A 15,331-nucleotide genomic window follows, 5' to 3' on the forward strand; every position below is an offset into this window, starting at 1 on the left:
GACCAGCTTAGAGGAAATGTAAGATTGCAGGTGCAGAAGAAAATGAATTAGAAAAGTGCCTGGCTATTGGGAGAATAATTATGTTTTCTAGAGGTTGATGCTAAAGCTGGGAAATGAAAGTAAGGCTAGAAAAGTTAAAAGTCAGACCCAACAACTTGCAAATAACCAAATTTACATTTATTTGTTAATTCATCAATTTTTTTTTACCTTTTTGCATTTGGGCTTGTTATTTCCTGTGCTAGAAAACCCCAAGTTCCTTCACCCCACCCAACTTGGCTAACATTTATTCCTTTTGGGTCTGATGAAAGATATGTGCCTTCTCTGGGAAGTTCTTTCTGGCCATCTCCCACCCCCAGGGGTTCCACGTGTGTGCTGTGCCTTCCTCCATCCTATCAGTTAGGCCCTAAATATTGGTTTCTGTGCCTTCTTCAGCACTAAACAGGAGAACCTTGTGTAGGAAGGGGGAGGCAGGGGGGAGAAAAGGAGAGATTACTAGTAAGAGATGGGTCTTAGAAAGAGCCACTGCAAAGCTGCACCGTGTTTGTACTTTGAACAGGCTGAAGACCTGTTGAGAATAGAAGATGAAGGTTATGGCAGGGGTTCTCAACCTGTGGGTCGAGACCCCTTTGGGGGTCGAACAACCCTTTCACAGGGGTCGCCTAAGACCATCGGAAAACACATATATAATTACATATTGTTTTTGTGATTAATCACTATGCTTTAATTATGTTCAATTTGTAACAATGAAAATACATCCTGCATATCAGATATTTACATTACGATCCATAACAGTAGCAAAATTGCAGTTATGAAGTAGCAACGAAAATAACTTTATGGTTGGGGGTCACCACAACATGAGGAACTGTATTAAAGGGCCGCGGCATTAGGAAGGTTGAGAACCACTGCTTTATAGAGTTTACCAAACGGCAGCAGTTTGATACAGGGCAGCCCCATAGATGTCTCTTCATGACCAGGACAGTTAAAAGCAGCCTGGAAAACCCGTCCCTCCAATAATTACATGCATTTTAACTTAGCCCATAAAACAGCTGGTTGAAATTTTGTAAATACAAGAACAGATTTCTTGTTTTCTTCACATGGGCTCGAATGAGCCTGATAAGTGATGCTAGCAAATTAAGGCACCTTCCATCCGGGCAGCACCTGCCCCAAGCTAGCATGGCGGCATCGGCTTCTTTCCGGTCACACCCCCAGTTACCCTATGGGCCTTAGTGGAGCCAGGGCTGGTAGACGGCGCTGCCCGACGCGCGTTGATGACGGCGCACCCGCGCCTGGGAAGCGGGCCGAGCGAGTCTGCGCAGGCGCAGCGCGACCGCGGTGGGCGGAGCCGGCGGAATGAGTGGCGGCGGGCCGGAGGCCGCTGTGGGTGGTGAGGCCCCCGCGGCGGGCGGCAACAAGAAGAAGGACTCACTGGGAACCGCGGGGTCGCCGGCGCACCTCATTATCAAGGGTACGGAGTGCAAGGGACATCGCCCTGGTGGGAGCCAGGGCGGCCTCGCCTCCCAGGCGGCGTCCTCGGCCCCGGGGTGGCGAGGCGAGCAGGGTCGTGGCCGCGCTCCCTAGTTCTCTACTCCCGGCGCCTCCTAGGAACGACCCGCCCAATCTCTCTTACTTTCTCCAGGGAAAAAGCCTAGACGTGGGCCTCCTCTCCTGTCCCCAAGCCCGGAACCCGGGCGCAGGGCCTCCGTGGGCGCGGCCACCTGGGATGCGGAACGCGGAGTGGGAGGGGGCCGGGCTGCGCCTCCGGCGGCCGGACCTGAGGTCGTGGCTTCACCCACCCTGGCTCTGCGCCTGGTCAGGCTGGAGTCAGTGAGATCACAGCTGAAAGCGTCTTCAAGCTCCAGACACGTGCACAGAGGCCTGTTCTGTCCCAGGTGCTTCGAGCTGGGAGCTTACAGCCTAGTAACATGGATTCTCACAGACCCCGAATTTACTTAGAGTCCAGAGCTCGCCACCCTGTTTCCTGCAACAAGGTCTTTGCCAGTTTCTTTCTTTTTTTAAATTAAATCTTTATTGTTCAGATCATTACAGTTGTTCCTCTTTTTTCCCCCCATAGCTCCCCTACACCTGGATCCCACCCCACCCTCTGCCCTTACCCCCCCACACCCATCCATAGTTGTATGATTTTTATCCAGTCTCTTCCCCCACCTCCCACACCCCTTTCCCACCAAGAATTGTCAGTCCACTCCCTTTCTATGCCCCTGATTCTAATTATATTCTGTTCATCAGATTTTTTATTCACTTGATTTTTAGATTCACTTGTTGATAGATATGTACTTGTTCATAATTTGTATCTTTACCTTTTTCTTCTTCTTCCTCTTCTTAAAGGATACCTTTCAGAATTTCAGATAATCCTGGTTTGGTGGTGATGAACTCCTTTAGCTTTTCCTTATCTGTGAAGCTCTTTATCCAGCCTTCAATTCTGAATGATAGCTTTGCTGGGTAAAGTAATCTTGGTTGTAGAATGTTGCTATTCATCACTTTGAATATTTCTTGCCACTCCCTTCTGGCTTGCATGGTTTCTGTTTTGAAATCAGCTGACAGTCGTATGGGTATTCCCTTGTAGGTAACTGACTGTCTTTCTCTTGCTGCTTTTAGGATACTCTCTTTGTCTTTTGCTCTTGGCATTTTAATTATGATGTGTCTTGGTGTGGTCCTCTTTGGATTCCTTTTGTTTGGGGTTCTCTGCGCTTCCTGGACTTGGAAGTCTATTTCTTTCACCAGGTGGGGGAAGTTTTCTGTCATTATTTCTTCAAATAGGTTTTCAATATCTTGCTCTCTCTCTTCTTCTGGCACCCCTATAATTCGGATGTTGGTACGCTTGAAGTTGTCCCAGAGGCTCCTTACACTATCTTCATATTTTTGGATTCTTTTCTTTTTGTTTTTCTGGTTGGGTGTTTTTTGCTTCTTTTTATTTCAAATCTTTGATTTGATTCTTGCGATCCTCTAGTCTGCTATTGGAACTCTGTATAGTATTCTTTATTTCAGTCAGTGTATGCTTAATTTCTAGTTGGTCCTTTTTCATATCCTCAAGGGTCTCACTAAATTTATTGGCGGTCTCACTAGATTTATTGAGGGGTCTCACTAAATTTATCAGCGGTTTCTAGAAAATTCCTGAAAAACCTTATAAGTGTGGTTTTGAACTCTATATCCTGTAGTTTGCTTTCCTCCATTTCTGTCATTTGTGACCTGTTTCCTTGTCTCCGCATTTTTTATGCTTCCCTGTGTTGATAGAGTGGCTTTCTGTGTTAGGTGTCCTATAGGGCCCAGTGGCTCAGCCTCCCCAATTACCTGAGGTGGACACTCTTGGTACACCCCTTTGTGGGCTTTGTGCACAGTCTTGTTGTAGTTAAGCCTTGATTGTTGTAGATATCACTGGGAGGAATCGACCTCCAGGCCAATTGGCTGTGAGAATCAGCTGTGTCTACAGTGGGAGAACTTTGTGCTGGAGACACCCTTATGAGGCAAGACTTGCTTCAGTGGGGCTTTGGTGCTCACTGAGTCTGCCCCCTGAGTGTGTCCTTTATGGATCCGAGAAGCTGCAATCTGGATGGTCCCACTCTGACCACTGGGTACACTGGCTCTTGGATCTAAGGAGGTGCTAATTTAGCCTCTGCCTGAAGCTACCCAGCAGGAGCTATGGAGAGATCTACAGATTCCTCTTCTTTGAGGTTTGCAGGTGCCTAGATGAGGCCCAGCTGTGAAGCAGTGCAAGCTGCTGTCAGGCCTTGGGACTTCTTTTGGAAGTTCTGGGTCTCTCTGACCCAGCTGCAGTTTGTTAGGTAATTTGCAGATTGCAAAGGGCCAGGCCTTTCATATGCAAAAGCTTGGGTGGGGCGGGGTCTCAGGGAATCAACAGGGCGGAGCAAACAGCTATGGCTGATCCTCAGCCCTGTCCTAAGAGGCCCCACTTCTCAGTGTCCCAGTAATCGCTGCAAGCACCTCTGAGAGAAAGCCGCCCTCGAGTTCCGACCGATGCCAGACAGTCCAGTTTCTTCCAGTATGAGTCTGGGTCCCCAGAGACTCGCCTGGAACTGGAGTTCAGAGCAGTCGGGAGCTTGAGACTCCCTCCCGATTGAAAAAGACAGCCGCGTCCTCAGTTGCCAGCCCTTTCCACGTGCACTTCTGTACCTCTGCACTTTACTTCCGCATCTCCTCAGTGTGCTTTTCTCTTTCCTTCTAGTTGTAGAAATTCCACTCAGCCAGCCTTCCTGTGGTTCTGGATGATGTCCGTTTTGTCTTTTAGTTGTATTTTTGAAGTGGTTGTGCGAGGCAGCAATTTCCCGTGTTTACCTATGCCGCCATCTTGGTTTCTCAGTTGAATTCTTCAGTTTCTCATCGCCAGTCTATCTTAACCCCCTCCACCCCGTCAGCCCCACCATGTTGCAGTGTGGAAGAAGCCCTGGTAGGACTCCCGAGCCCTTCAATACCACCCGTGGCAGGCCCCTCGGATGCTGTCTGTTTTTTAACCTTAGGTGTTAGGATTGGAGAGCGCAGGAGTGGGGCACAGGTGTTCAGGCTACATTATAATTGTTTATAGGTGTAATCTTAGTGAACTACCACTTCATTTTTTTTCGTTGTAGTCAAATACCTCATAACAAGTTTTATCTTAACCATCTAAGTGTACAGTTCAGTGGTGTTAGTACATTCACATTGTGCAACTGTCACTCCCATCCACCTCCATAACATATCTTCCCAAAGTCTGTACTCATTCAACACCCACTCCCGGCGGCTTCTAGCAGCCACCATTCTATTCTGTCTCTGAGGACTACTCAAAGTACTTTATATAAATGTAATCAGACAGTGTTTGTCATTTTGTAATTGGCTTATTTGACTTAACCATCCTCAAGGTTCATCCATACATACTGTAGCATGTGTCGGAATTTCCTTTTTAAAGCTAAGTAATATTCTGTTGTATGTATGTATGTATATATACACACCACGTTTTGTGAATCCATTTATCCGTGGGTGGACACCTATGGCTTCCACCTTTTGGTTATTGTGAATATGGGTATGCACATTATATTTGAGTCCCTGCTTTCAAATTTTTTGAGTATATACCCAACACTGGAATTGCTGGGCCAAAGATAATTCTGTTTTTTAATTTTTTGAGCAATCGCCATATTGTTTTCCATAGAGGTTGTATGATAGTACAGTCTCACTAACTGCACAAGCATTCCAGTTTCTTCACATCCTCACCCAGACATGGCATTTTCTGTTTCCCTGCTGGACCCTCCTAATGGGTATGAGGTAGTATCTTGTAGTTCTCGTTTTCATTTCCCTAATAAATAGTGATGTTCATCATCTTTTTATGTGCTTAGTGGCTATTTGTATAGCTTCTTTGGAGAAATGTCCATTTGAGTCCTTTGCCCATTTTTCTATAAAATAATTTGGGGTTTTTGTTGTTGTTTTAGTTGTAGGGGTTCTTTATTCTGGATATTAACCCCTTTTCAGATACATGATTTGCATATATTTTCTCCTCTTCCATGGGTTACCTTTTCACTCTGTTGATTGCATCCTTTGTACAGAACTTTTTAATTTTAATTTACTTTAAAAAAAAAAAGATAATTCAAGGGAAGTTTTTCAAGTTAATCCAAAATTGAGTTGCAATTGAAAATATGTCTGAACAGCCTTGGCTTTTTCAATGGATCCATTCATTCTAAATAATCTATTTTTAGTTCATCTTACTTGAAGACTATCAATTGTGAACAGATATTTGTTTAATTTTATTGCTAGAGTCTAGTGAAAGGGAAACATATAAATAAATGATTTAGATACTTATGCCTTGGGTCCTTGAGGGTTTCTGGCCCATGGGTGGGTGTTAGGGGTGGGGACTGGGAGACAGGAGCATCTTCCTGGAGGATGGAGTGTCTGATCTGCGTCTTGAGGAATAAAGTATTGGCAGTTAACAAAAAGGGCAAGGTATTTTGGACTTTGGAACACCATGAGCAAAGGCATGCGGGCCTACAGCAGCAGGAGTGTCTGGGAAATAAGGTGGAGTTTCATGGAAATCAGACCATAGAAGACATTTTCTTCAGTGGCAGGAAACTATCCAATAATAAGTATGAGAATCATTGTGATTAGATTTGTATCTGCACTTGGGCAGATAGTAGTTGTTCCTCATCTTGTGGATTGCATATTTGTGAGTTTGCCTGTTTGGTAAGATAAATTCATAACTCCAAAATCAATGTTGGTGGTGCTTTCATAGTCATTCCCACATAGGCAGAGTAGAGAAAAAAATTTAGCTGCCCTACGTGCACATTCATAGCTGAGTTTGAACAACACACCACTGCTTTTTGTTTCAGCTCTCTTACAATAAACAAATGTCCTTTTTGCTCTCTATTTAGTGCCATGTTTTTCACTTTTATGTAATGTTTGTTGTTGGTTTTGCTGTTTAAAGTGGTTTCCAAGTATAGTGCTGAAGTGGCCCTAAACACAAGAAGGCTGTGATGTGCCTTAGAGAGACAATACATGTATTGGAGAAGTTTCTTTCAGGTATGAGCTACAGTGCTGTTTGCTGTGAGTTCTGTGTTAATCAGCCATCCAGACAAAAAGAAGAAAATTCATCAATCTGTATGTGAGGCCACTTCAGAAAGTGCCAAGGTAACATTTATGGTGGTGTGATGAAGCAATGGAAAAACAGCTAAATTTGTGGGTTTATGACCCATAGAGAAAGTGTAGTGGACAGCACTGTGTAAAGTTGAAAGCCAAAGAAATCTATAGTTCAGTTACCGAGGATCAGGGAAAAGTTAAACCCTTCTGGGCTAGTGCTGGCTGGCATTCTCAGAGGCGGTACAGTGTGAAAAAATGTTAGACTTGCCGATGAAGCAGGTTCTGCAGATCAAGAGGCTGTAGAACTTTAAAAATACCTGCTAAGAGTTATACAGGAAAAAGTGTTATTGGAAGAGCAGATCTTCAACACTGAGGCTGGTGTGTTTTACAAGGATCTTGTTAAATGACACTGATACCATTTTGGTTAACAAAAATATGACAAGAGTTTTGTAGGAACCTAATCTCATATTTCTTTTAAGAGCAATAGTTCAGTATTCTATAGTTCAGTGTTCATGGCAACCTTACAAACATAACTACTGCAAATAATGAGAATTGACGCTGTATGGAGTGGGTTGTAGAGAGGTGCGACCAACTGTTGATGTAGTCCAAGTGAGACAAGGAGGGATGGAAAAGGGGATGATTTGATAAGTTGTGAGGAAGAATAACATATAAATGTTGACACCAAAGGTATAAATACGAAAAATTGCAATGCAGTAAATTGTTCCTTAGGATATACAAAGCTTCACATATTACATTGAAGGCCTCCAAATTTAAGACCAGAGTAAAAAACTTATTTAATGAGAGCTCTGCAATTTATTACATTCCTCCTTGTTCCATAATTCCATAGCATATTGATCTTCCATTAAAGTGATTATCCTAACTTATGTGTGAAGGTATATTTGTCTAACTCCCACAGTAGAGTATGAACTTTTGGAGAACGGAAGATGGTATCTTTTATCTTGTATATCAAGAAACAAAAGGATGCTTCCCATGTAGCTGTGTGGAAATCTGTAGCTTATATTTGTTTACATTATTTATAGAGACTTTACGTATTAGTAATCCTTGGGACTCCAACAAACTCTGAATTATTATAATGCACTTGTTTTATTATCCTATCCTATCTAATAAAAGAGAAACATGTTAATTAGCCGTAAGTCCGCTACCCTTCCCATTGGCTAATCAGGGTGATATGCAAATTAACTGCCAGCTAAGATGGCGGCCGGCAGCCAGGCAGCTTGAAGTGAACATGAGGCTTGCTTGCTTCAGTGACGGAGGACTCCATCGTTCCCCACCTGCTTTGCCGGCCTCTGAGCTCGCAGTTTGAAACATTGTTACAAATATAGAAGCTAAACAAAACCCCAGAAACCTGCTTTCAGCCAGCCAGGATCTCAGAGCTGGAGTTGATACAGTGTTTCGATTATAGAACCCAAACAAACCAGATACCTGCTTTCAGCAGCAGAGGTCTCAGAGCTGGAACCAGAGCTAATGCTGGCCCAGAATAAAAAAAAGAAAAAGAAAAAAAGGAGCAGTTGGGAGCTTCAGTCACCAGCCAGACTGAAAACCCTCAGCCCTCATCCAGACTGTCCAGGCACCCCAGTGGGGACCCCCACCCTGAAGAGTGTGTGACCAGCTGCAAACAGCCATCATCCTCTCATCCACGCTGCCTAGGCACCCCAGTAGGGACCCCCACCCTGATCCAGGACACCCTTCAGGGCAAACCAGCCAGCCCCCACCCGTGCACCAGGCCTCTATCCTATATAGTAAAAGGGTAATATGCCTCCCAGCACCGGGATCAGCGGAGCCGCGAGGCCTCCCGGCACGGGGATCAGCATGACGGGGCAACGCCCAAACCCCCTGATCTCCCTGCGGCTGTGTGTGTGACAGGGGGCGGGGCCACAACCCCCTATCTGCCCTGCACTGTTCGTGGCGGGAAGGCGCCCTAACCCCCTGATCAGCCCTGCTCTGTATGTGACAGGGTGCGGCGCCCCAATCCCCCCCCCCCCCCACGGGCCCTGCTGTGTGTGATGGGGTAGAGCCATAACCTCCCCATCGGCCCTGCCCTGAGTGTGACAGTGGCGGGCCCCCAAGCCCCTGATCGGCCCTGCTCTGTGTGTGACAGGGAGCGGTGCCCCAAGTCCCCTATTAGCCCTACTCTGTGAGTGACAGGGGGGAGCTCCTTAACCCCCTGATTGGCCCTGCTCTGTGCGTGACAGGGGGGAGCTCCCCTACCCCCTGATTGACCCTTCTCTGTGCGTGACAGGGTACGGAGCCCCAACCCCCCTGATGGGCCCTGCTCTGCGCGTGACAGGGGGCAGCACCCCAACCCCTAGATCGACCCTGCTCTGTGCGTGACAGGGGGTGGCGCCTCAACCCCCTGATTGGCCCTGCTCTGTGCGTGACAGGGTATGGAGCCCCAACCCCCCTGATGGGCCCTGCTCTGTGCGTGACAGGGTATGGAGCCCCAACCCCCCTGATGGGCCCTGCTCTTTGCGTGACAGGGTACGGAGCCCCAAACCCCCTGATGGGCCCTGCTCTGTGCGTGACAGGGTATGGAGCCCCAACCCCCCTGATGGGCCCTGCTCTGTGCATGACAGGGTACGGGGCCCCAGCTCCCCAATCGGCCCTGCTCTGAGCCCGACCAGGGGCTGCACCTAGGGATTGGGCCTGCCCTCTGCCACCCGGGAGCAGGCCTAAGCCAGCAGGTTGTTATCTCCCGAGGGGTCCCAGACTGCGAGAGGGCACAGGCCGGGCTGAGGGGCCCCCTCTCTCCCCCGAGTGCACAAATTTTTGTGCACCGGGCCTCTAGTTCTATATAATAAAAGCCTAATATGCTGTGTCTAGTCATCCGTTCAACCAATCAAAGTGTAATCTGCTAATGATATGCTAAGGCCGCTCAACTGCTTGCTATGACATGCACCTGACCACCAGGGGGCAGACAGTTGACTAGTCACTGTGACATGCACTGACCACCAGGGGGCAGACTCTACAACTGGTAGGTTAGCTTGCTGCTGGGGTCCGGCCAATCTGGACTGAGCAAGATGGGCCCGACACGCCCTGGAGCCCTCCCTCGTTCCCTACCCAGCTGGCCAACCTCCCAGGCCCCGATTGTGCACTGGTGGGGTCCCTCGGCCTCGCCTGCACCCTCTCACATTCTGGGACCCCTTGGGGAATGTCAGAGAGCCAGTTTCAGCCTGATTCCGCTCAATGCAGGAGCTGTCCCCTGGTGGTCAGTGTGCTCCCACAGGGGGAGCGCTGCTCAGCCAGAAGCCAGGCTCACGGCTGGCAAGCTCAGTGGCGGTGGTGGGAGCCTCTCCTGCCTCCGTGGCAGTGCTAAGGATGTCTTACTGCTGGCTTAGGCCCGTTCCCTGTGGGGAGCGGACCTAAACCTTCAGTCGGACATTCCCCAAGGGCTCCGGATTTCGAGAGAGCGCAGGCGGGCCTGAGGGACCCCCACCCCAAGGGCACGAATTTCGTGCACCGGGCCTCTAGTAATGTTATAACAAAACTAGTTAGTGGCTTAATTTCTACAGTAATGTGTGTTTCAGAATCTTCTCCCTCTGCACCCCCCCCCCCAAATCTTTACTATCTTAAATTCGTGGTTTTAGAAGTGATCACTATCTACGTCCAAACAATTGAATCATCTCGCTAAAGGTTAAGTAAATTCCCATTATATCAGGCCACAGAAATAGATCTCCCAAAATCAACAAAGCTTAATGACTTCTTAGTCACATAGAAAAATACATGTTAATTCATTTATGCACTCTGGACATGTAAGTAATTTGGTCTCGAAGATGCTTGCTGGAGGAGAGAGAGGATTTTAGTAAATGATATGATGGAAATATATGCACTGTACTTTGGGAACATACAATAGGGACATTCCTTGAGACCTAAAGGAAGCTAGATAGAATTAATGAAAATTTTAAAGAAGTTCGATGTCTAAGCAGTTTTGGGGAATGGTTCCAGGTGATGACAATAGTATGAACTGTGGCAAGGACGCATGAGGCAGCATGGTGTGTTTGGAAAACTGCAGGTAGTTCAGAATTGCTGACAGGTGAGGAGATGAAGCTGGAGCCAGACCATGGAGGCCCTTATGTGGCTTCTAAGGAGCTTGGAATCTTGTCTCTTACGTGGACACTGGTGGTTATTTGAGATGTGAATAAGTTCAGTTGTCAAATAAGATCCATAAATTTCTGCATAGCATAGTCCTCACTTGGGCATTCACAATTCATGTCTGTATGCTATAGACTCCCAGAAGACTGAAGGTAAAGGAATCTGCCTAACTTGATTTTCTCTGTTTCCCAAACTTAACTAAGTAGAATTTTTTTAAAAAATTAATTCCTAGTATCTTCCCAGAGAACTGTTTTAGGTAATGAACCATTGAATGATCTGCAAAAATAGTTCTTTTATTGATATATTTTTACTTAGCATACTTCCCACAATGTATCCCAATAAAACTCATTAAAATAGAGAATTGAATTTACCCTCTTGCATATCTGCAAAAATAAGAAACTTGAGAAACAGATGATACCAATGAGTGAATATGAATGGCACATGTTCTTATTTGGAGATTTAACTCCTCCAGGAATTTTGAGGTTTACTCCTTAAACAATGTAGTTGTTACTAAGTAGAATGAATAGAATGACTCACCCAAAACAGTTAAAATTCAGAACTTTTTTCTTTAATTATATCTTTTTCAGACCCATTAAAAAGTTCAGAGACTTATAATGAACACTAACCCACCATCTTAATAAGTAAACATTAAAAGACCACTGTGTGGGATGAATAGAGCACAGAGGTTTTTTTAGAGCATGAAACTATTCTATATACCACAATGTTGAATACATGTCATTATACATTTTCAACACCAAGAGTGAATCCTAATGTAAACTATTTACTTTGAGTGATAATAATGTGTCAATGTAGGTTAATTGATTGTAACAAATGTACCACTGTGGTTCAGGTATGTTGATAGAAGGGGGATTGTGGGTATGTGGGGACGAGAGGTATAATGGAACTCTGTGATTTCTGCCTAATTTTGCTACGAGCCCAAAACTGCTATAAAAAAAATTAAGGTTATTGATTAAATTTTTAAAAAGGGGGACCACTGTGTATCTTGCTCAAATTGCATTCTTCTCCCTCTAAAGTTAACCACTGCCTTGAACTTGGTATTTATTCTTCTTATACATTTCTTTGTAGTTTTATTTCTTCTGTATATATCCCAAAAGGAAGTATCATTTTGCATATTTTTAAAGTTTGTATAAATAGCTTTATCCTACTGACCTTTTTTGTGTACATTATATTTGTAGAATTTATCCATGTTCATAAATGTAACTCTAGTGTATTCATTCATTTTCTTTTTTTTAAAATAAAATTAAATCTTTATTGTTCAGATTATTACATTAGTTACTCTTTTTCCTCACCATAACTCCCCTCACCCAGTTCCCACCCCACCCTCCGCCCTCACTCCCCACACACTGTCCTCATCCATAGGTGCATGATTATTGTCCAGTCTCTTCCAGCACGCCCCACAACCCTTCCCCCCCCAAGAATAGTCAGACCATTCCCTTTCTATGTCCCTGATTCTATTATAATCACCAGTTCATACTGTTCATCAGATTATTTATTCACTTGATTTTTAGATTCACTTGTTGATAGATGTGTATTTGTTGTTCATAATTTGTATCTTTACCTTTTTCTTCTTCTTCTTAAAGGATACCTTTCAGCATTTCATCTAATATTGGTTTGGTGGTAATGAACTCTTTTAGCTTTTTCTTATCTGTGAAGCTCTTTATCTGACCTTCACTTCTGAATGAGAGCTTTGCTGGATAAAGTAATCTTGGTTGTAGGATCTTGCTATTCATCACTTTGAATATTTCTTGCCACTCCCTTCTGGCCTATAAAGTTTCTGTTGAGAAATCAGCTGACAATCTTATGGGTACTCCCTTGTAGGTAACTGACTTTCTTTCTCTTGCTGCTTTTAGGATACTCTCTTTGTCTTTTGCTCTTGGCATTTTAATTATGATGTGTCTTGGTGTGGTCCTCTTTGGATTTCTTTTGTTTGGGGTTCTCTGCACTTCCTGGACTTCTAAGTCTATTTCTTTCACCAGGTAGGGGAAGTTTTCTGTCATTATTTCTTCAAATAGGTTTTCAATATCTTGCTCTCTCTCTTCTTCTGGCACCCCTATAATTCGGAAGTTGGTATGCTTGAAGTTGTCCCAGAGGCTCCTTACACTATCTTCGTATTTTTGGATTCTTTTTTCATTTTGCTTTTCCGGTTGGGTGTTTTTTTGATTCTTCGTATTTCAAATCTTTGACTTGATTCTTGCAATCCTCTGGTCTGCTGTTGGGAGTCTGTATAATATTCTTTATTTCAGTCAGTGTATGCTTAATTTCTATTTGGTTCTTTATCACAACATCGAGGGTCTCATTAGATTTCTTGAGGATCTCAGTACATTTATCAGCGGTTTCTAGAAAATTCTTGAAAAACCTATAAAGTGTGGTTTTGAACTCTATATAAGATAGTTTGCTTTCCTCCATTTCTGTCATTTGTGTCCTATTTCTTTGTCTCGGCATTTTTTATGCTTCGCTGAGTCGATAGAGTGGCTTTCTGTGCTAAGTGTCCCAATTACCTGAGGTAGACACTCTTGGTACACCCCCTTGTCGGCTTTGTGCACAGTCTTGGTCTAGTTAAGCCTTGATTGTTGTAGATAAAACTGGGAGGATTTGACCTCCAGGCCAATTGGCTGTGAGAATCAGCTGTAAAGCAATGCAAGTTGCCCTGGGGCCTTGGGGCAGCTGCAGTTTGTTAAGTTATTTTCAGATTACAAAGGGCCGGGCCTTTCATATGCAAAATCCTACGTGCATGGCTTGGGAGGGGCGGGGTCCCAGGGGATCAACAGGGCAGGCTGAGTGAGCCAGCAGTATGGCTGCTCTCAGTCCTGCCTTCAGAGGTCCTGGCAATCACTAAGAGTGCCTCTGAGAGAAAGCTGCCCTCAAGTTCCGACTGATGCCAGACCTTCCCGTTTCTCTCGTATGAGTCTGGGTCCCCAGAGACTCGCCCGGAACTGGAGCTCAGAGCCTGAGACTCCCTCCCGGTTGAAAAAGACAATCGTATCCTCAGCCGCCAGCCCTCTCCGCATGCACCTCCGCACCTTTCTATTTACTTCAGCACCGCACCTCCTCTGAGTCTCGGTATGCTTTTCTCTTTCCTTCTAGTTGTAGAAATTCCACTCAGCCAGCCTTCCTGTGGTTCCGTCGTTTAGTTGTATTTTTGAAGTGGTTGTTCGAGGCAGCAATCTCTGGTGTTTACCTATGCCGCCATCTTGGTTCTCCTCATTTTCTGATGTATAGTATTTTGTCATGAGTATGGTTAGGTTGTTCCCTTTTTTCTTTTGACATCACACTCATTTCTAAGAGTCTCTTTCATTTGGGTAAGCGTTTTTCTAGAGCACATAGGTAGGCATGAAATTGCTAGGTATACATGTCTTCAGCTTTATTAGATACTGCCAAATAGCTCTCAAAAGTACTTGGGTCAATTTACTGGCCGTGGATAAGATTTCCTCTTAATACATTGTCTAAACTAGATTTTAACCTTCATATATTTATGGGAAATAGAAAGAGTAAAAACAAGCTAGAGATTGTGCCACTTAACATGGATTAACCTTGGATTTTATTTTGTCTTTATAGATCTTGGAGAAATTCATTCAAGGCTATTAGATCACAGACCTGTTATTCAGGGTGAAACCCGTTATTTTGTGAAAGAATTTGAAGTGAGTATTTAAAATTTATTTTGTAAAAATAGTGCCCCAATTATTAGTGATTTTCATATATGGAAGGGACATTCTCTAGTTTTAAAATTTCTGATTTCTGTTCATGGTTCATAAAATCTACAAAGTTTTAATAGTAATAGTAAAAACTCTAAGAGTTATTACTATTAATGTAAGGAGCACAAGACTAGGCGGTAGGTGAGTTGGGCTCAAGTTCTGTGACCTACTCTGGCATATTTAATGTCTGTTGATCTCAGTTTTTTTCATCTATGCAGTGAGATATAGTGAAAAAAAGGTTTTAAAGACTGATTGGTCTAGATTTTCCAGGCCCATTTTTCATATTTTTTTCTCAGTTGGGGCATCAGCACCCACCCAAAGCACTCAAGTTAAGACATGAGAATTATCCTTAGCTATTCTCTCACCTTTAGGGCCTGTATTTAGTGAACACATCTTCTGGATGCTACCTCATAAATTTCTAACCCTTCTGACTTGTGTGCCTGCTTTATCAACCCAGTAAAATCCAATCTTTACCCTCTTGCCAGAGTGCTCTGACATAACCCTTTTATAATGTTTGTCATCTATAGGATAAAGTCAGGCATTATTCTGTGACCTGTTCCCTACTTTTCTGGCTTAACCATCTGCCACCCCACCTTGTGTGCTATGTTCCAGCAATACTAATACATCAACCTGCCATCCTATTTCATATTACTACTAGGGTCCCGGTGCACAAAATTCGTGCAGGGGAGGGGGCAAGTCTCTCAGCCCAGTCTGTGCCCTCTCCAATCTGGGACCCCTCCCCTCTCACAATTCAGGCTCCCAACAACTTGCCTGCCTGCCTGCATGATTGCCCCTTACCGCTTCTGCCTGCCAGCCTGATCACCCCCTAACCACTCCCCTGCCAGCCTGATCGACGCCTAACTGCTCCCCTGCTGGCCCAATTGTCCCTCACTGCCCTCCCCTGCCGGCCCGATTGCCTCTAACTGCCCTCCCCTGCTGGC

General features: G+C 44.8%; 1 protein-coding gene across 2 annotated transcripts in view; it reads left to right on the forward strand.

The window, feature by feature from the left end:
* Positions 1-1,308: 1,308 nt before the first annotated feature.
* BLOC1S5 (biogenesis of lysosomal organelles complex 1 subunit 5) overlaps positions 1,309-15,331 on the forward strand; it is a 58,195-nt gene continuing 44,172 nt past the window's right edge. For both annotated transcript variants that reach the window (XM_036350229.1, XM_036350230.1), the window contains exons 1-2: positions 1,309-1,465; positions 14,254-14,336. In XM_036350229.1, coding sequence (XP_036206122.1) covers positions 1,351-1,465; positions 14,254-14,336 — 198 coding nt within the window. In that variant the 5' untranslated portion in view covers positions 1,309-1,350. The remainder of the gene's footprint in view (positions 1,466-14,253; positions 14,337-15,331) is intronic.

The sequence above is a fragment of the Myotis myotis genome, unplaced genomic scaffold (genome assembly GCF_014108235.1).
Source record: "Myotis myotis isolate mMyoMyo1 unplaced genomic scaffold, mMyoMyo1.p scaffold_m19_p_2, whole genome shotgun sequence".
Classification (NCBI taxonomy): Eukaryota; Metazoa; Chordata; class Mammalia; order Chiroptera; family Vespertilionidae; genus Myotis; species Myotis myotis.